Source organism: Lycorma delicatula, chromosome 1 (assembly GCF_047948215.1).
Source record: "Lycorma delicatula isolate Av1 chromosome 1, ASM4794821v1, whole genome shotgun sequence".
Taxonomy (NCBI): Eukaryota; Metazoa; Arthropoda; class Insecta; order Hemiptera; family Fulgoridae; genus Lycorma; species Lycorma delicatula.
In genome coordinates, this window is record NC_134455.1 from 61,376,821 (window position 1) to 61,399,167 (window position 22,347).

The window sequence follows — 22,347 nt, forward strand, 5'->3', positions numbered from 1 at the left end:
AAATCCGATGATAATTCATAAAGATTTCAATTTGTAACAACCAGGTCAGACTTCATTTCTATTACTGAAAACTATACTATATGCAGTGCATTTTATTTTCTGAAGTAGCAACCTTTCATGTTCCTAGAGTCATGAATAGCCATAATTGTTGAGTACGGAGCTCAGAAAATCCACACCAATTGGTGGAATTTGTTGGTATTGTCCAAAACTAAATTGTGTGATATCATGCATAATCAAATTTCTGAGCTATTTTTATACTTGATATCTTACAGAACTTTGTGTTTCTGAATCATGCAGAGTGATAGATTCTTAGAAGGCTGGATAGACAAAGTAGCCCCATCATTTGGCCACCACAAAGTCCCAATTTGACTCAAATTTGATGGATTTCTTCTTTTGGGGCTATGCAAAGTCTTCATTTACTAAGAAAAAATCCAGTCACTTGACTAACTGTGTGAAAGAATAATAGCAGCAATGTAAGCAATTCCTGCAGACATGCTCACCAGTGTGTAGAATGAGGTGGATTATTGGTTTGACATCTGCAGGGCTGTATATGGTGATCACGTTGATTTATATTAAAAGGTAAAAACAAAAATTATTTTAAAATAATAAAACACAGTTGTAATTCTAAATAAAATAAAGTAAATTTAATTTGAAACTGCATAGTTCTTTTTCAGACACCTGATATAGAATATTCATTAGAATCAGTAACTTGGAAATAAACTACTGATATTTACAAGCTGAAAAATGAATTTAAGTTAAAAATGCTTATCATACTGCTAAATAATTGAATAATTACTGTAGTCAGTAAAATATGATTAACTACTGTGTTCCTAAATGTTATTAAAAATAAACAAAAGCTAAATAAAGGAAAAAGGAAAATATTACAAATATTTAATATAAAAAAACATATTGACAAAAAATGTAGTAAAATATTGACAGTTATTCAAACTTTAATGTATGTTACCTAACACAAAAACAAAAATACAATGAATTTTTCATGAAATTTTAGTTAAACTTTCAAAAAGAATAAATTAAGATTCCCAAAATATGGTTTATATTACAATCTACAATAAATAATATTAAGGTTTGTAATAATCTGCAAAATATTAATTGATTTCTTCTCTTAAATATTCTATTTTCTGAGTAGTACACATACACACAGAATGACACCAATATAACCAATAGACACCAATATAAAAACTGAAAAAAAAGGTGTATAATGGTGTCAGTTAAACAATCAATTTTGCCATGAAAAATAATGGTTGCACAGTAGTTATAATGTAAGCCCAGTTCCTAATTTAATGACAGTACAAAACCAGCTACATTTTTATTTTTATAATATATTCAATTGTTCAATTAGATATACAAGAACTTCATGTGGTCTAACATAACTACTAGTTTTTACGTTATTAGAGATTTCAATTGAGAAACTGGGATTTTACACATTATTCTACTTTTAGTTCTAACAATATTATTTCTTAAAACTAAACTAATGTTACTTCCAATTATTTTATTTCCTGTTCATATAGTCAAGTTTATTAAAACTAAAACTATTTTGTCTATACATGTTACAGCTGAGTACATTTTAAGAATGGCATTTGTAATAATTAACCATTCATAATTTATACTTTGTGAGATGATAATATGCTGATACCTTATACATAGTAAAATTAAATAAACTATGCAATTAAATTTCATCATCATATCAATATGATACTGGTAAAAGGGGATAGTAGGATTTATAAACTAAGTTGAGGTTAAACAACTGGCACAGAATTGTTATGGAAAATAGAACCACAGCAATCAAATGTCTGAGAAAATCTCTTTAAAATAAAATAAAAGCCATATCAGTATGTATAAATGCACAATAACCTTAATAGAAAATTGATTAATAGCTAATTAATATAAAATAACATTTTTAACAGCTCAACATTTTTTTATTAAATTCTGTAGGATCCCTATTTACCTTGGAGGGGAATCAATGAAATTAAATTATTTACATCAGGTTTCATTGACAAATGTTCTCTTTTTATCTACGGCCACAGAATTGTATTTTAGAATCGATTTCTAAGTATACTCGTTTCCTATGGGACACTTTATATGTAATATTTATGTAAAAAGCAGTTACACATATACATAAATTTTGGAATTAAGATTATAATAAAAAAAAATCAGGGGTCAGATGTATATGCCAAATCTTAAAATAAAATGCCCCAATTTTTTAGATATGTATAATACAGTTATAATTTATTATAATACTTATATTAAAAATCAAAGAGAAATAGTGAATAATTTAGTGACATATTGAAATAACTAATAGAATTATTTACAATTAAAAAATAATTTTTTCATGTCTTAATTATAATACTCATAATGTGGATCCTATCTTGCCAACTTCAACATGTCCAGAGACAACATATATAACCCAGATAATTTGTTTTTTGTATTTGCAGAATTGACAAAGAACATATTTTTATTTTGTACTTTTTATACTACCTCAATAGTAAGTAAATGATATATATGTAAAATGTGGAATCACAAATGCTGCCCTCTTACAATGAAATAATAACATCCTTACAATCAGGAAACCAAAGTGCAAGTGCAAGGACCAACAAATCTTGTTTTAACAAGTTTATATCTGCTCAACCTATTTTTATGAACCTATTTGGTTGTATAGTTCTCTAATTTAGGTCAACAAGGTTTGCCTGATCACACTTCGCACCTTAAATGAGGTAATTTTTTTTTTTAAATATCTTCAAAATTTGCGCCAATCTCAAATAGGGTTTTCACTAACACTACACTTAGCTTCTACTTCACTATTAGTGAAATAATCTTCATCGTAGATTTTTTTTAAATTCCAGAAAACAGGAAAAAGTAACATTCACAGAAATATATTTAATGTGTATATTTGTAGTAATGAGTTGAGGTTCCTGGGGCTACTTCCACATTCCTGAAGTATGCATACTGATAGATATAACTGTTGCAATAATTTAAACTAAGTTTTATGGCAGATCCTTCATTTAATCATGCAAAACCATCATCAAAGTGAAATTCAACAAGCCAGGATTCCTGATGTGTGTGAGTGTGTATGTGTGTTTGTCTATATATATATAACTTTCCATATAAATTTTATATATACACAATATTATTTGTGGTTAAATAAATTCAAATTATATCTTAACATTGGAATTAAATCTTAATTCTTGTCGACAATCTCAATCTCAATAATATTTTAATCTATCAACAGATTTAAAATTAAAATCTTTCTACCTGTTTTAACTATAGTTTTAATCTATAATTAATATTAAAAAAAAACACATAAAACTGAGTCTTAACAATAATATATTAAGAGTCTCTACTGTGGTTTACAATGACAAGTGAGGATTTATGTTTTGGGACAAGTGTGGGAGATGGTGAAGGTGAATTAGATTCGACTTCAGTGCTGCTCCCAAGTACTTTCTCTCTTTCCATTCTCTGCTTGCTGAATTTGCCCATACCAGGTCTATATATCTCTATGCTGGGACGGTCCTAAAAAATTATAAAAATTAAATCAATTCAAAGTACAATTTTAAGATACACTTTCCAGTAAAACAAAAAAGTAATGAATTTGAATGTTAGTCCACGAGCCAATAATAAAATTGAGTTCTGATACAAATTTTGAGTATCAAAGGTTCATATCGGCTTATTATCAGATCACAAATATATGTAATACAAATCCTTAACAATAAAGTATGTATATTTTTTTCGTTATAAAATGTACTTTTCAGGGATGAATATTATTAGAGTTGGGAAAAACGAACACATTTTTTCTAACAAATCTTAACATAAGTTTTTATATGGATGGTTCACTGTGAACAATGCCAAACTCTGATGGCTAGACAATGTTCCAAAGGTGCAAGAAAATTTTCATCTTTTCCCCTTAAGCCTAATTAATGTAACCTTCTATGGATGGTTTATCTTGTAGATGCTGATTATAACAGATGGTATACATCTAAACAGTTGCTAACTCTATTAAAGGTTATAATAGTAAAATAAGTTTCTATCAAAACGGTAAAAAAATTTTCATGTTATCATACTAACTTCATAAAATGAGAAATATCACTTTACACAAATGACATTTTTATATACTTACACAAAATAAATCTTCATAATTTGAAACGTTAACATTTAAGTAATATCATTGTCTGAATACATTGTTTTTACTTTGTGTAAAATTATAATATCAAATTTATTCATTAGTCCAATCAATGAACAGAAGCTCAGTGTACTCTCCTCTCTTTTTCTGTTTTAACCCCTGAAACAACTGTAAGGTGTAACTTCAGAGGAAGAATGAGGATGATTGTAAATGAAGTGTAGTCTTGTACGGTCTCAGGTCAACCATTCCTGAGGTGTGTGGTTAATTGAAACCCAACCACCAAAGCACATCGATATCCATGATCTAGTATTCAAATTTGTATAAAAATAACTGCCTTTACTAGAATTTGAACCTTGGAACTCTCGACTTCAAAATCAGCCCATGATACAAGTTCACATGATACCAACCTGGGTCACCAATAGATCAACACTGTAATAAAGACCCAGCCCAAATTGTTGTTTTGGCATACATGACTAAACATGTCTTTCATAAAGATGTTTCCACAGATGACTCCTCCCATTTAATGGAGATGAGTAAATTTTTAAATTTTTACAAAAGCATTTACATGGATGGTTCACTGTGAACACTGTCCCATTTTTCAGTCTTTTCTTATCCTCAAGGCTTTATCATACCACCTTCTGTGGATGATTTATAAATAAATAATCACATTGATGGTTATTAAATGCTCCGTGCATGATTGTTCATGCAATTAACATTTTTATTTATTTTTCTTAAAGTCAGATTATGAATGAGTTGTTGCTCTTTGATTATGTAAAACGTAACTGTTTATGAAAACCCACTATGTGACCATCCATCCTCACAGGTAACTAACTGTCTGACACACCCACAAACAGCTACCACCATTCATTAAGGTTTCTTCCTATTAAAATAAACAGTATTTTCTACAAAATTTAATTTAAATTCTGTTCTTTAATTTTTTCCTTGAAATTTTATTAAAAAGGAGGCGGAGTCACAACCGAAATTTAAAATATTTCCTATAAAATTGTAATAAGCATTTTTTTCAGGACAATTTTTTTAAATAATTCCATTAATTTGGCAAGTCTCCTACATTCAGCCCTGAATTCCTACTCACCTGCATTAAAACTACTATCTGTCTCCTGCATTTTTATAATAGTTAAAGGAAGTCTAAGGAAAACAATTTAAAGAACACCTTAAAGCTGGTTTCCAGAACTGATATAACAACTGTTGGGAGTACTTGCATTTTTTATTGATTAAGGAATTCTACAACACCTTTTAATCAAGTTGTTAATGATAAATAATGACACTTTCTTACATGTTTGTCCTTCAAACATTTTTTATTAATAATCTTGTATGGGCTGTATTAATCTTATCATTATGGCTATTTTTTCTAATATAAGTCACAATGGTTTCTCTATTTAAATCATCATTTGATGATGTATAAAGAACTCTTCTTACTATCAGATAGGTTTCCTCAAGTAGATAACACTAGATTTTATTTGAAAACAACATTTTTGTCCCATAAATACCAGTAAATTAATAACACAGGGGAACAAAAAATTTTTGTTTTTTTTGTTTCAGGAAGAAAAATTATGTGATTCCAATAGTATTTTTTCTCCTGAATTCAAATATTGGATTTTCCCCATCACCCAAGGTTTCCAAGAGACAGGCATTTATAATTTAAACATTTCAATACTTTTTCAAACATTTGACTCACCTAGAAAGTAAGAAAAGAAGATTTTCTGCTATATTTTGCCTGTGGAGCATCCCTCTTGATGCTTTAACAATAATCGGCCAGCATATTAGCACTCCATTTGCCTTGATACCTCTTTTCCATAGCTGAAATCTCCTGATGAAAGTGTTCCCCGTGCTCATCGCTCACTGCGCCAATATTTTCCAAGAAGAAATCTACTTGCAAGTGCAGAAGTGTACTTTTACGGACATATTACAACCCAAATTTTTATAAGACGTTATAAGATCATTGACAATATCACAGTAATTTTCCGTCTTTCAATTTCCCAAAAACCTCTGAGTAACATTTTTGAATGGTTACCAAGCTGCTTTCTCCAATAGATTCAATAGTTCTTCAGACTTTTCATCATGCATTAGTGATCGTATTTGTGGACCCACAAATATTCCTTCTTTAATTTTTGCATCACTAATTTTAGGAAACTTCTGTTTTAAGTAAATGAAAACAGGAGTATTATTCATGGCCTTGAAGAAATTCTTCATTAATCCTAGTTTGATATATAATGGAGGTAGATACACATTTTTAGGATTACACAATGGGTCGTGTTTCACACTTTTCTGTTCAAGAATTGTGATTCGCGTTTAGCCACTCTTTTCTAATGAAATGGTTTCTTTCTGTTCCTACTATCCTACACGCACAAAAAACAACAGTACTTTGTGTACCAAGCTGCAGACCAAGAATATGTGCAATTAACTTCAAATTACCACAAATATTCCATTCATACCACTGCATATTGAAGCTTTTCCAATAAAAATTTTAAGTTTTCATATGTTTCTCTCATACTAGCAGAGTAAGCCATAGGTACTGATGGGAATTTATTGCCATTATACAGAAGCACAGCTTTAAAACTAACTTTAGAGGAATCAATGAACAAGCACCATTCTGTAGGGTTATGTTCATTACAAAGTGTCTCCATAAGAGAAGAAATGTCATTACAAAACACTAAACCATTTTCTACAGAAAAATAGTCTTTAAATTCAGAATGATGATTACGATAAGTACATATCTTTGTATTCTTTTGAAGAAGATTAGTTGGGATGTAAGAATTTCACACTGTTTTTTGGATAACTTTAAATCTCGTATGGGATTGTTAAGATTTTCTTGAGTCAGTAAATGAGGCTAAGAGAACTGCTTTGTCCAAAAGTTATATCACCAGACTTTGTTTCTTTTTCTTCCTTACTTCTATCAGACTCTGAGCTCTCTTCATCTAATGTCACATGTTCTGGAGGCTTTGGTATGGACAATTCTTCGCAGTGTGGAACTGTTCATTGCAGATTGCAAGTTAGGGTACATCACTGTATGTTTTGGGTTCCCTCCAAATCATAGGGATAGCAAATGGCATGTAGCATGTGCCATTTTTCCACGCAGTGAGAAAATTAGAATACGATAAACAACAGATATGTAGAGCCCAGACCTTTGTTTGGTTCCCGACTTTACACCAAAAATAAAGTTCATAACAGTTTTTACTCCCTTGTATAAAGTAAAGGAAGTATTGTGATAGAAAAAAATTTCAGTTTTCAGATTTCAACGAAAATATCCATTTTGACTGGTTTTGGAATATCTGTACATATATACATATGTATATATGCAAATGTGTATCTCACATAACTCAAAAATGATTAGTCGTAGGATGTTGAAATTTTGGGCTTAGGACTATTGTAACATCTATTTGTGCACCTCCCCTTTTGATTGCAATCGACTAAACCAAAAGTGTCCAAAAAAGCCCAAAATCCAAAAAAATTTGGATTTTGAACTTTTTCTTAACTGCAGTAATAAGCTCTCTCTGAGAGCTTTTCAACGATGTATCATATAAATGGTACTTATTTTCATTGGTTCCAGAGTTATAGTCAAATGAAATTTTAATTAATGAAATATTTGGATCTTATAAAGGGAAGGCATATCGGTTTGTCAGACTTCATCTCCTTTTTTTTTTGTAATTTAAATATATTGATTTATTAATAATTATTAACCTTTGATGGTAAAAAAATGTTACAATAAATAGTAATTCAATAATAGGAATACAAAAAAAAAATATGTAAAAACATTACAAAACATTTACAAAATGAAATAAGATTTTATGTACTTTTTTTTAAAAAAAGTGTGTATATGTAATTTAATAGGCGTGGAAGTAAGTCATGTGGTGTCCACATCAGATTTGTTGAAACATCTGATTATTCATTTTTTTGATGGTTACATCATAATTATTTAAAAAACAGAGCATTAGATAGATATAAGACATACAATTATTTAAAGCGTAATAAAGGGACTTTTACTCTAGCCTAATATTTCAGGTAAAATTGTTGAATTGTATAAAAATTTGATATTAATAACTAATATTTTAGCAATTGTGTAACTGTCCACTTTATTAAAGAATTGGAGGATTGTATCTCACTCAAATGAAATAGGTTTAAATGAGAGCAGCAAAAAATGTGTATATGTAATTTAATAGGCGTACAAGGAAGTCATGTGGTGTCCACATCAGATTTTTTATTAATGGAGTAAGGTTTTACCTTTGGGACTTGTACATCACTTCACCATATACATAGCAAAAATTGTTAGGATGATTTAAACAAACTTTAGGCATTTTGTAACTAACAACTAAAAGAAATAAAATAGGTAATACACAATAATTTAGACACGCAAAGCACTCACAATGACTTGTTTACTGGTTAACTACTATCTCACTACTGGCATCGTTCTGATGAATGTGTGCTACATTAGATCAAGTTTGTAGAGATGTCTGTACACATCTGAATCTGCACAACAGTAGCAACTTTGAGTTAGCCCATTTGGTTCCATTATAATTACAATGCACTAGGAGCTTTTACTTGACAATGGACAAATGGTTGAAAAAATGTTTTACAATATTAAAAAAAATAAAAATAAAAAAACTATGGCTGATGGAGAAATTCTGAATAAATGTTTAAAAACAGGATAAAAACTGCATTAAGTACACCTGTTGGTACTTGCGAGACAAAAATCATGTTGACCAGTGTAATTACTAATACAATAATAAGTGTCAACAGTTTCCACTAGCAACAATACAACTCCATTCAGTTTGATGCCCAGATGAATCATTTGAAAACCACTACATGGAGCCATTAACCCACAGAAGAATATCAGAACTTGGATTATGATCGTGGTTTGAAACACGTTGCAACAGACAAGATGTCACTATATCAGAAGAAAAACAGTTGATGTTATATGTTGTGTAGTGAGAAATGTTCTATATGTACAGCAAGTTTTTAATGAAAATGTGATTGTAATACATGAATAATAAGAAGAAAGACAACCCAACAACTAGATTGTGCTCCAAAGTTGCTACTCTCAGTGCTCTGAAGCTACAAGCTTCTTGGTAGTCCATAAAGGTATAATGCATTTTGAAAAATAGTATGTCAGAGTGTAGAGGAACCGGATGTAAGATCTAAAACCTTTTGAATGCTATCAGACTTTCTTGCTCACAGTCACTCTTACTTTTAAAGTCTTCTCAATTAATAAATAACAAATGTCCTTTTAGTTAGAAGAATTTTGAAAATGAAACATTGGAAAACCAAGAATTAGGCTTGACACTTGAGGCAATTTTGCCAGGAGGTTTGAAATGGGGTGCAAAAAAATTTGAATTTTTCTAACATCTTATACTGCTTGTTTAACCTTTTAGACAAAATTAGTATGAGAAAGAATGGTTCAAATACTGCGATATTTCAACTTCTGTCCTTTGTGGGGCAATAAAGACTAGTTTGGGAACGGGAGGGGCTAACTCATTTGAACAACATGAGCTTTTTTGCATGTTCTAAAGTTAAAATACGTCTTAATAAAAAAGTTCTAACACATATTTTGATTATATAGCAAATATGTGTTTTTCCAATTTCAAAAAAATTACCACCTTAAAATGGTTATTATCATACAATAATTACTTTCAATTGCTATTATAATGCAAAACATAAATACTACTAATCCAGCTGAAAGCTTCCAAGCATAGTTGAAAATTTTTTGAAAGTAAGTAAGGGAAAGCTTCTGAATATTTAAAGTTTCTGTAAATTTTATCTTAAAAAAGTAATTTTATGACATTTTCCTACCAAATATCATTGGAAATAGCATTTTTGAAAACATATTTCACTAGTAAAAATAGCTTTTCGGTGTTACATTAAGATGTGAACATGAGTCTTTTATAGCAAATCAGTATTAATGTAATTTTAACTGGAACTATAAAATAAAGCTATAACAGTATGATTACTATGCTATAGTTTATAGTCCTTACAGAGCAAGATGTTACGAAATTAAAAATCTTCCACATTTAAATTTGGTTTACCCAATGTTAAAAGATTATTTTGTGAAATACATTCATAACCCATGTGTGTTATGTGTGTGTACACTCCATAAAACAAACTTCAATGAATATTAGACACTATATTTGCAAACATGTAGACTGGATAAGTACAATCACAATGATTTGGGCACATAATAAAATACAGTCTATTTATGCTTCCACTGAATCTAATTGGAGCCATGAAGTTTGAAATGCTTATTTGTCATAACATAGTACGCAGAACATTTTTATACAATATAAAATATATGAATTAAGCCCATATTTTTTTATTACAACAGCAGTTTAAGGGTTCAATTTAATTATTTATTTTGATAAAGATATGCATTACAAAGTTATATGTAGCAGAAAATGCTAAATAACAAGAGAATACACATACCAATATTTTGCAGCACAGCAAATTTGTAAAATATGTTTAGTATACTGATAACAAGGCCTAACATTTTGAGCAATACAGATAGCCATCTAAATTTATGAGGAACTGATGAACAGTATCAATAACAAGAAAGAAATTAGTATATACAATTTTTTATCAAAATCTATATCTAAATATTTTATCTGAAAATCTAAGAGTACTTCATGAATTAACAAAAGATGGACTGAATAGAAATAAGCATTATAACTGAGAACAAGCATCGTAAACTGAAAATGAATAATTACTTATTACAGCAAATAGCTGCTATCCACTATGCTTGCTTGTAGTAAAGAGAAATGCTAAATAATTTATCAATGTGACAATGTACAAATGTAAAAGTACAGGGTTACTTTACATGTTTGTAATCTTTTGACAGTTCTAAGCAACTGATTTACTGCAATAAAGTATACAATTACAAGTTACAAATTCAAAACTTTCTTTTACTTATTAAACTGTGACTTTTATATATCAATCAAGGCAGCCTACATTTTATCAAAACAGTTATTAACAATAGGAGGTCTTATGCTGAACACAGAACTGTACTTAATGCTATATTATTGTTTGAAGATTTTTACTCAATAACAAAATATACAGGCAACAGTCAACTCCTAAAAAAAATATATATAAATAAATAAATAAATATATATATATATACACTGTATCTATTTCACTAATTAATTTCAATTACAAATAAAGATATTCACTTACCTTATTTCGTATTCTTCTTTCAGTGCGAGGATCTTTTGGCTTAGACTCAGAGCTATCACCTTCAGCTTTTTTTCTTTCACTTTTATGCTGTATTTCAAACTGTTTGCAATTTGAATGTTGATCTCCAGATTCTAAAGAACTTCTTCTTACTCCTCTTCTGTTAGGTTTTTCCTTGTTATCACATTTCCTCTCATAATTTTCCATAGAATTGCGGCGTTTTAAAACCACTTCATCAGATTTCACATCACACTTGTCTGGCCTTATTTGACTTCCACCATCATTATCTACAATTATGTTTTCAGTTTCATTTTTCCCTTCTGAAAAATTTTGAACATTCATGTGAGTTGATAGTGTATGCTCAGTACTGATATTAGAATCATCACTTTTCTCCAAAAAACCTTCTATGGCTTGTTCATTAATACTTTCAGAATCTTCCAATGACATAGATGCAGACTCCACAGAATTACGCCTGGTGTTTATATTTACTCCACTATCTTTACAAGAATCTGCTCTTTCTTGTTTAAAAAATGATAAGCTTTTTCCACCTGATTCCAATGAATTTCTTCGTTGATGTGTAGAACTTATATCTGTTTTTCCTGAATTTTTCAAATGTTTAGGTATTGCTCCTAGTTTGTTCCAGTTAATATCCATACTTTTACTTGAATCTTGGATTTGCACAACATTATCTTTTTTAAACTCAACATTTTCTATAGGAAGATTTACTTGTTTAACTGAAGACTCATGTACTAATTCTTCTTTTTTGGTTTCACGTACTTCCTTCTCAGACTCGTTTTTATTAATAGAGGAATGTGATACATTAGTTTCAACCTTGATTTCTTTATCAGGTTTTCTGTCTATTCCATTGCAATTACTTCCTTCTTTTCTGTAAACATAGTGCTCTTTTTTGTACCTATCTTTGTTATATTCATCATACCTATCATAATTTCTCTTACTGTCTAGGCCAGGCTTTTTCCTTCCTGAAAATCTATCCTCTCGACGATCACGATACTGTTCTTTAGTCTTACTGATTCTATCACTGTCTCTGGATCTTCGTTTAAAATCATCATCTCTCTTAGAATAATCATAGTGCCTCTGTGTGTCTGATGACTTCATATAATGATAACTTTTTTTTTCATAAGTATCTTTTTTTACACCACTTTCAGAACTTTTTGAATCACACTCTGTTTTCTTTGATTCAACATTCTGATTCTTGTCAGACTCTGCAGAATTGTGTTCTGATTTTTGTTCAGACTGTAATTTGTTTAATCTGTTGCTTACATTAGAAGCAAATTTTTTTCTTTGTTCTTCACGTTTTTCCAACTGTTTCTGTCTTTCTTCTGCATAACTCTTACCAACTCGACCTTTTGTTTCCTTCATTCTGTGAAAAGAAAAACATAATTAAAATAATTAATATTTATAGGCAAATACTTAACATGCATTCCTCAAATATGTGCAAATATAAAATATATTTGCAATAATTATTCATTTTAAATAATTAATTTCATGTTCAAATGTAAGTAATGCCAAGTATAACACATGCACTCACGAGGATATATTCCTACACACATGTACAGAAAAAAAAAATAGTAATAAGAAATAGGATAAAAATCAGTTACCAAAAAACTTATTACATTAAACAAGACTTAAAACATTTGTAATTCCTGAATACATAAAACTAAATCAAAATATATGTATGTAATCAAAATACATGTATATATGTAAAACTAATCAAATACTTAAATTTCATTATAAACTATGGTAAATAGGATACAAATCAGTATATCATCACATACTTTTTAACAACTGATTTTTACATTACACGTTTAAATTAGACAATGGAAGAAATATCTCTTATAATTTTCTACATACATTCCATTTAATGTTCTTAATTAAAAATTGCATATTATTTCATCTTTCCAAGCTATACACTTTTTCAGCCTCTGTGGCGCAAGTGGTAGCATCTCGGCCTTTCATCCAGAGGTCCTGGGTTCGAATCTCAGTTACGCATGACATTTTCACACATGCTACAAATCATTCATCTCATCCTCTGAAGCAATAAAACCTAACAGTGGTCCCGAAGGTTAACAAAAAAGAAGTCATACGCTCTTTAATAAATTTTTATAATTCTACTTCTATTTTAGTTTTGTTTCAGTAATACGAACTTAACCTTAACACATTGGCTATAGCATTTTTTTTTTTACTACATGTAATTTTTGTTTATTTCTGATATTTGACAAGTCTCCATTGTCCAGTAATCATGTTTCCACTAAAGTGTTACAGGGCACCCATATCTTGCAAGCGTTCATCTCTTCTAATGCTATCTGTTAGTCACTGATAGTACCGCTTGTGAATTTTATATTGAAATGATGTAGTAACAGTCACCCAGGTCCAGTATTATCCTTATTTATCAAAATTTAATCTTTATAATTACTCATAAAAAGTAAATTAGTAGTACAGATGAAAAATACACCTGTCACATATAAAAGTAAAATTAAACTGAAGAGTGACAGTACACTTCACTATAAGTGCTCATACAAGATATTACAGCCAATGTGTTAAACAAGATTAACTAAATTATAGTACATTTATTTATGTTAAATAATGTGTGTGTGTGTGTGTGTGTGTGTGTGTGCGCGCGCGCGCACGCATGCGCATATATTTATTACATCAATTCTTTTAAGAATCATACTCTGTATTATATACAAACATATATTTTATTAGATCAATCAAAGTATACAATAAACAAAGTAGAATGACTTACCTTATTCCACTATATATACAGCAGTGCTTTCACGATTTACTCGCATCATCAGATGCATTCATTATATATTAATTTCAAATTACATTAAAAACTTTGTAAAATATAACATATCATGCATTTATTTATTTTATTTAAAATTTAAAACCTTTTTATTTTAAACTTTTACCAGTTAAATTAAAAATTAAACAAAATTTAAAAATATGAAAAATTAAGTAAAATTAACATTAAAAATTAAATTATAAGTCTTTTTTACATCTGTAAAAATATGACGTCACGGAATAAAATCAAATTAAAATTAAAAATTAAAAATCTAAAATTAAAATTAAAATCAAACAAAAATAACTTAAAGTAAAGCAATTATGTTGTCCATTTAACTGGACTGGGTTCCGACTTAGGGATTGGATTGGTTGGAGGTAGGCGCATTGGCATCGTGCCACAGTAATATTGGTATTGTTTGTGATTCGATTTGGAGTTCCCCTGGTGTGGGTGCCATGCCGCCGAGGTACGTTAACCCGTGTGACCAGGGGGGTGTGGCTTCCCTCCACCGGTGGTAGTCCTGATCGTGACTTGGTAATGCCACATGAAACACCATGATGGGACTGGGTGGGGGTGTGGGGTTTTTTCCTGGCTCCTGCACAGATTGGAACGACATTGCGTTCCCCTTGTTAGGTGACATAAACTGGTTGACTTATTTGGGTGTAGGTCTGAATTTCTGTGTTGCGTAAGACATAATTATGATTGGTATGAGCGCATCACTGATTTTCCTTTCAACTAGTTCGTTCTCTGAGGCATTCACAGTCATGAACAGTGTTGTCAAATATTTACTAGGTGCAGGGTTCGCGCTTCCATGGTTTCGGTCAGTTAGTTTGAGGGAATCATGTTAGGTTGGATGTGAAGATGTCCGTTTGAAGCCTACGTGAAGGCAGAAATTTGATATGTATTTTACTGATGCAAATGTCTGCCAAGGCATTTACATCGGTGACATTCCAACCGAGACCTGGCTGATGACTGTGAGGTGTAATCAGTTCAGGGTCTAAAGACGACCTCCAGTAAAGCCCCTCAGGATTTGGAATGGAGAGGGTGGTGTGGCAACCAGTAACATCACAAGGTGGGTGTCTTCCCCCTATGGAGTTGGGAAGTCCATTTAACTAAACTTACTTTACTATACTGATTGAAATATATTAAATTACATATCACTATCAAAATAAATGGTGGTACCATCTACTGCAGCTTTCAAAATATTATCATCCTCATATTTCGTCTGACGATTGATCATATTAAATTTATTTTTATGTTAATTTTTAACACAAATTTTTTATCAAAAAATAATCAAAATTAATTAATAATAATTAAATGCAATAGTGATTTATTTTACTTATATTTTTTTTTATTAAAACATGAGGTTTTTTATAGTCAACCATATTTCCAGCAGATGAACTTACACATTCATCGAAATTAAGATTTTATTTACTTCCAATTCTTTTAGCACTATTCAGAATTAACAGCCAATTAATTTTTTTTTTTTTTTGGAACAAAGGGGATGAACCAAGTGTTGGGATTAATAAGGATGTGCAGTTCTACGGCATACACCGTAGTAAAATTATAGCAAAGTTACCATGGTTGATTAACAAAAAAATCACAATAACGATAAAGAAAGAAATTTGTAAAAATTTTTGATAAAAAACACAGAAGGTGGGTGTACAGAAATCAGAAGTTGTGCGCCTGAAGTGCAGACATCCATTTACTGGATATTTAAAATTCTACTAGAAATCCCAATTTCTGGTTTCATGGATGTACAAAAAATAAAATACTAAAATTACATTTTGTCTTATGCTTTGGTCAACTATTATTAGAACAAACATTAATGTTGTAGAACAAGTTTCTTACTTACCCTGGTCAAGGTCAATACAATCAATAAGTTTTTGAGAATGGAAATTTCATGAATAATTGTTTTTTTGTAAAAATACTTATTTCTAAAAAAATAAATATATTTATTTTTATACATTTTCATTATTAGAAATAGATGTATGAAGATTAATATGTATATAAATAATCAAACTATTTAAAATAAAAGATAAAGAAACTCTGGGATTAACAAGTAAATAATAATGTGCATATTTTTTTATATGATTGAAATGGGTTGATTATTAATAAAGAGATATGGATTACGAAATAAAAACTGCAAATTCTCAGAAAATATTAACAATTTTGGCATATACCTTAGTACAGAAAATATTTATAAAATATTTGGCATTTTATTATGACAAAGATGTAACACAAAGGCAGCAGATATTTTTCAAATGTCTGGTGATAAAAGAATCAAGTAGACTGAGTTTTAGAACTCACCACAAAATAATAAGCGAGTTACAAATAAAACAGTCTTATGTGTTTTGCAACTAGTAAGATTATTCTAAACTTCCAAACAATTTTCATAATTAATTATCATAAGCATTCTATGTAATTTTTATAACTTACCGATCTTCATTACGTTTCTTGACAGGCTTCAACATATCTCGATCTTTCAGTTTGTTATTTGTCTGGCTAGGAAGAACCTGGTAAAAATAAACAATAAAACAATCAGTAACTGAAAACATCTTAAGAAAAACACAAGAAAATAGCTACCTTTAAAGTAAGCTGAACGTAGAAAATATAAGAATGCTAGTGATGAAGAAAGTAAAACGAACTATCGGCAATTAAGAAATGCTATAAACAGGAAGTGCAAACTGGCGAAAGAAGAGTGGATTAAAGAAAAGTGTTCAGAAGTGGAAAGAGAAATGAACATTGGTAAAATAGACAGAGCATACAGGAAAGTTAAGGAAACTTTTGGGGTACATAAATTAAAATCTAATAATGTGTTAAACAAAGATGGTACACCAATATGTAATACGAAAGGTAAAGTCGATAGATGGGTGGAATATATTGAAGAGTTATACGGAGGAAATGAATTAGAAAATGGTGTTATAGAGGAAGAAGAGGAAGTTGAGGAGGATGAAATGGGAGAAACAATACTGAGATCTGAATTTAAGAGAGCATTAAAAGATTTAAATGGCAGAAAGGCTCCTGGAATAGACGGAATACCTGTAGAATTACTGCGAAGTGCAGGTGAGAAAGCGATTGATAGATTATACAAGCTGGTGTGTAATATTTATAAAAAAGGGGAAGTACCGTCAGACTTCAAAAAAAGTGTTATAGTCATGATACCAAAGAAAGCAGGGGCAGATAAATGTGAAGAATACGAACAATTAGTTTAACTAGTCATGCATCAAAAATCTTAACTAGAATTCTATACAGAAGAATTGAGAGGAGAGTGGAAGAAGTGTTAGGAGAAGACCAATTTGGTTTCAGGAAAAGTATAGGGACAAGGGAAGCAATTTTAGGCCTCAGATTAATAGTAGAAGGAAGATTAAAGAGAAACAAACCAACATACGTGGCGTTTATAGACCTAGAAAAGGCATTCGATAACGTAGACTGGAATAAAATGTTCAGCATTTAAAAAAAATTAGTGTTCAAATACAGAGATAGAATAACAATTGCTAACATGTACAAGAACCAAACAGCAACAGTAATAATCGAAGAACATAAGAAAGAAGCCGTAATAAGAAAGGGAGTCCGACAAGGATGTTCCCTATCTCCGTTACTTTTTAATCTTTACATGGAACTAGCAGTTAATGATGTTAAAGAACAATTTAGATTCGGAGTAACACTACAAGGTGAAAAGACAAAGATGCTACGATTTGCTGATGATATAGTAATTCTAGCCGAGAGTAAAAAGGATTTAGAAGAAACAATGAACGGCATAGATGAAGTCCTACGCAAGAACTATCACATGAAAATAAACAAGAACAAAACAAAAGTAATGAAATGTAGTAGAAATAATAAAGATGGGCCACTGAATGTGAAAATAGAAGGAGAAAAGATTATGGAGGTAGAAGAATTTTGTTATTTGGGAAGTAGAATTACTAAAGATGGACGAAGCAGGAGCGACATAAAATGCCGAATAGCACAAGCGAAACGAACCTTCAGTAAGAAATATAATTTGTTTACATCAAAAATTAATTTAAATGTCAGGAAAAGATTTTTGAAAGTATATGTTTGGAGTGTTGCTTTATATGGAAGTGAAACTTGGACAATAGGAGTATCTGAGAAGAAAAGATAAGAAGCTTTTGAAATGTGGTGCTATATGAGAATGTTAAAAATCAGATGGGTGGATAAAGTGACAAATGAAGAGGTACTGCGGCAAATAGATGAAGAAGGAAGCGTTTGGAAAAATATATTTAAAAGAATAGACAGACTTATAGGCCACATACTAAGGCATCCTGGAATACTCGCTTTAATATTGGAAGGACAGGTAGAAGGAAAAAATTGTGTTCGCAGGCCACGTTTGGAAAATGTAAAACAAATTGTTAGGGATGTAGGATGTAGAGGGTATACTGAAATGAAACGACTAGCACTAGATAGGGAATCTTGGAGAGCTGCATCAAACCAATCAAATGACTGAAGACAAAAAGACATACGGATTTCAAGAATGACAATGAATTGCAGTTCTGAGTTATACAGTTCTCTGCTCAATTCTACTACACAATTCTTTTTTAATGGTTTTTCTTAAGGTTTGTGTAGTAAAAAAGTTACTTTACAAATAAGTTTTCATATAGAATTTGCTAACCTTTCACTGAGTGAAGTTTTTGTTTAAGTATAAATCATACAAAATCAAAGAAAAGGTTAAAAAATGAGATTTGCATGGGGTTTAAAACTGGATCTATATTGCAACAATAATGAAAATAATGAGGTCATTGACAAAGTTCTGGAACTACGTGACATTCATCACTTCTGTTTACTCTAATGTACAGTAGCCGCCACGTAATGGCAAATTTGGATAATCAGCCTGCATGTCACTGCTATACTATTGTTCTCTGAAACTTTGGCACACCATGATTAGTCATCTCTTAGTATCATAAGCATGATGCATGATATATTGGGTAGTAATCATCGCCAATTCAAGTTTGCCAATTCTTGGAAGCGACTGTAAGTCTAAAATTACAATTCTACTGAAAGTTTCAATTATGAATTGAAAAATGACTGGAACAGTACAATGAAAAATGGACCCAGACATCACATTTTCAGGAATTCAGACACTAAATACAAACGCATGTTATACTCTTTATTCCTAACTGCTCATTTGGAAGTACATAGAAGAAAATACAAGGGCTATTCAGAAAGTAACTTCAGAATCGTTATTAAAAAAAAAACCAATTGATAAAAAACAATTTGTTATACATATTTTATAGCTACTTTTCTAAATAATTGCTGTCCAAATTATGGCATTTGTCACATCTGTAAACAAATTTTTGAATACCCTCGTCACAAAACTCTACCACCCGTGAATTAAGCCAGGTATAATAACACAGTTTTCAACTCCTCATAATACCAAGGGCTAGAAATTTCCAAATAGCCCTGAAATGATATGACACTGAAATTTACTGAGAAACACTACAGAAACTGAGAGGAGCCATATAAAAAAAACATCGCGGCATGCTGAGTTGGACAGCATTTTTCTTCACAACAATGCTCATTCACATAATGCAGTTTTCACTCAATGCCAAATCAAGAGTTTCAAATGGGAGCTGATTAACCATCCTCCACACAATCTTGATTTGGCTCCCGGTGAATATCATCTTCTGAAAATGAAAAATGGTTAATGACACAGCGTTTTGAAAATGACGAGGAGTTGAAAACGGTGTTACTACCTAGCCTGATTCACAGGTGGTAGAGTTTTATGCAGGATATTCAAAAACTTGGTTACAGATTTGACAAGAAAAGAAGCTACAAGATGTAGCAGCTATAAGATGTATAATAAATTTTTTTTTATCATTTTTTTTAATAACAAATCTGAAATTACTTAGCAAATAGCCCTCATATTTGGTATAATGTAAATTTTACTTAAAAACCATTATAATGTTACAAGAGAAGATACAGTATATACTAAATAACAATTTTCCAGAATGAATTTATATGTTAATTTTAACAGGCAACTAAGTCACCTGTATTGGTTGTGGTTTTCATTTTCAACAAGTAATGTTACATATATAGCATCTCACAGAATATTTTCAACAAACTTTTGCTTTACTATATGTATATTAAATATGTTATTTAATATGTTGGAATCAATAACTACCAATGAAAATGGTGCACCCATAAATGCACCAAATTAACAGCAAGCTCAATGCAAATTTACCAATTTACATAAAAAAGAAGTTTTCAAATCTATTTATTTATCATTAGTTATTTAAATACCATAACAAAATTTCTTCATCATTTAAATTATGTTAAAACTGATAGTTATAATGATCATCTGAATTAAAATAGGTTACAACTAAGCTAGCTATTTAAACAATTTATCATATTCAAAATTTAGCTATCCATTTATACAACTATGTTTATAGTTTTAATTGTAATACTATCTAAATATTCAAGTTCATAATTTGATACCAAAAACAAAAATGAAATCAACTCCTACAATTTCCCACAGAATTTCTAGATAATTTGGATCTAACTAGATTACCTCCACTAACTGGTTCAATAGTCATGCTGCTTAGAAATTTTAATGTTGCTCTAGGTTTATTAAATGGCACAAGACAAATGGTTTGTAAATTGTACATTGCTTAGAACTTGGAAATAGTCACTGGTGTTAACAGTGGGCAAAAGGTGCTATTTCCTAAAACTGATCTTTCACCAGCAGATTCAATCCTTCCATTTTCATTCAAGAGGAGACAATTTCCTGTACACCCTGCTTTCTGTATGACTATAAATATGGCACAAGGAAGAAAATTGGGTAAGGTTGGCGTCTACTTGCCAAACTTTAGTCATTGGCAACTGAACGTGGCTCTATCATGTGCAAGATCTTTTAAAAATGTTAGTATAGGTAAAACCAAAAGGAGTATACTAAAAATATAGTTTAGAGAGAAGTACTAGATTGATAAATTGTACAAAAAATGAATCTACTTTAAAAATGAATTAGTCCCCTCTAACCGCTCTCACCCCAATCAGTCCCCACCCTCAAATAGCCACCACCTCCCATGAACGAAGATGGTGATGAGAAATCAAAGCGAGATCTACTGCTAGTGATGCATAGCAACACATCAAGTGCTAGTAAGTGATACATATCATTAGTGTAATTACTAATTATATATATATAAGTTTTTCTTAGGTGATCAACAACATTTGAACATTCTTTCTTTTATCTTTGTAAGCTTGCAAATGTTCTAAAAATCTTTGTTTAAATAATATTAAATTTTACCATTATATATATATTTTTTTATATTCATTATTAATTTTATAAAAGCCACTACAATTATTAAAGTTATCTTGAACTGAAATTTTTGTAAATTTAAACCACGCTTAAGGTTAATTTGAAATCACATTGTTTTTTTTTTCAAAACTGAATGAAATATTAATTATTTTTTATATTATTTTTAATGTAAATGTTATTATTATTATTAATTATCCATTAATAATAATAATAATATCTTTATAAGTTCATAATATGAAAACAAAAAAATTTATAAGCACTTAACAGTGCTCCTGTTCTAAGAAAAGGCCGAACTATAAAAATAAACTTAAAAATTACAGAAAGAAAAAGCTACAAACAGAAATGCAAACTTGGAGAATTAATACACTTCCACATCTGGAACTTTAAACATCTGAGAGATAATTATTAAGAATTTCATAATTTCCATTAGCAATGAAATTCTTCAATTAGCTCTAGTCTATAATACCAGTCTTGATTGCAACAATTACATTGACCAGCTCTAGCTATTCAAATATTCACTCACTTTACACACACTTATACGCTTTTGCGATTTTTTTTTTTTTTATTAGAGTAGAACACAACTATAAAATGCAGAATGTCCTCCTCTTCATCTTTGTTACACAATGAACATTTTTGTAACCTGCAATGTATTAATATTTACTCTAATGAATTAATGCCAACCCAGCCTTCATGAACCAATTTATTGTAATAACATTTTCCTTACATTAATGTAATATTTTAATACCTTATACAATAAGAAATTTATGGTATAATTTAACATGGAAATTTAAAACCAATGAAGATGTTTCCATTTATGTTATCACCAATGACTTTATAAGAAGGCATGCTCTCCTCTTCTTAAATGAACTAATATTATGATTCCATTTTAATTATAATTTAGCATTGTGAAATATATCTGGCAAACCAGCAAGAAAAAGACATCAGAATTTCACACGAATTAAATGATTA

The 22,347-nt window shown here is 30.2% G+C and overlaps 1 protein-coding gene across 2 annotated transcripts in view; it reads right to left on the reverse strand.

The window, feature by feature from the left end:
• Window positions 1-662: 662 nt before the first annotated feature.
• LOC142318825 (uncharacterized) overlaps window positions 663-22,347 on the reverse strand; it is a 76,090-nt gene continuing 54,405 nt past the window's right edge. For both annotated transcript variants that reach the window (XM_075355361.1, XM_075355351.1), the window contains exons 6-8: window positions 16,548-16,624; window positions 11,312-12,689; window positions 663-3,528 (exon numbers count right to left, since the gene is read on the reverse strand). In XM_075355361.1, the coding sequence (XP_075211476.1) occupies window positions 3,346-3,528; window positions 11,312-12,689; window positions 16,548-16,624 (1,638 nt within the window). In that variant the 3' untranslated portion in view covers window positions 663-3,345. The remainder of the gene's footprint in view (window positions 3,529-11,311; window positions 12,690-16,547; window positions 16,625-22,347) is intronic.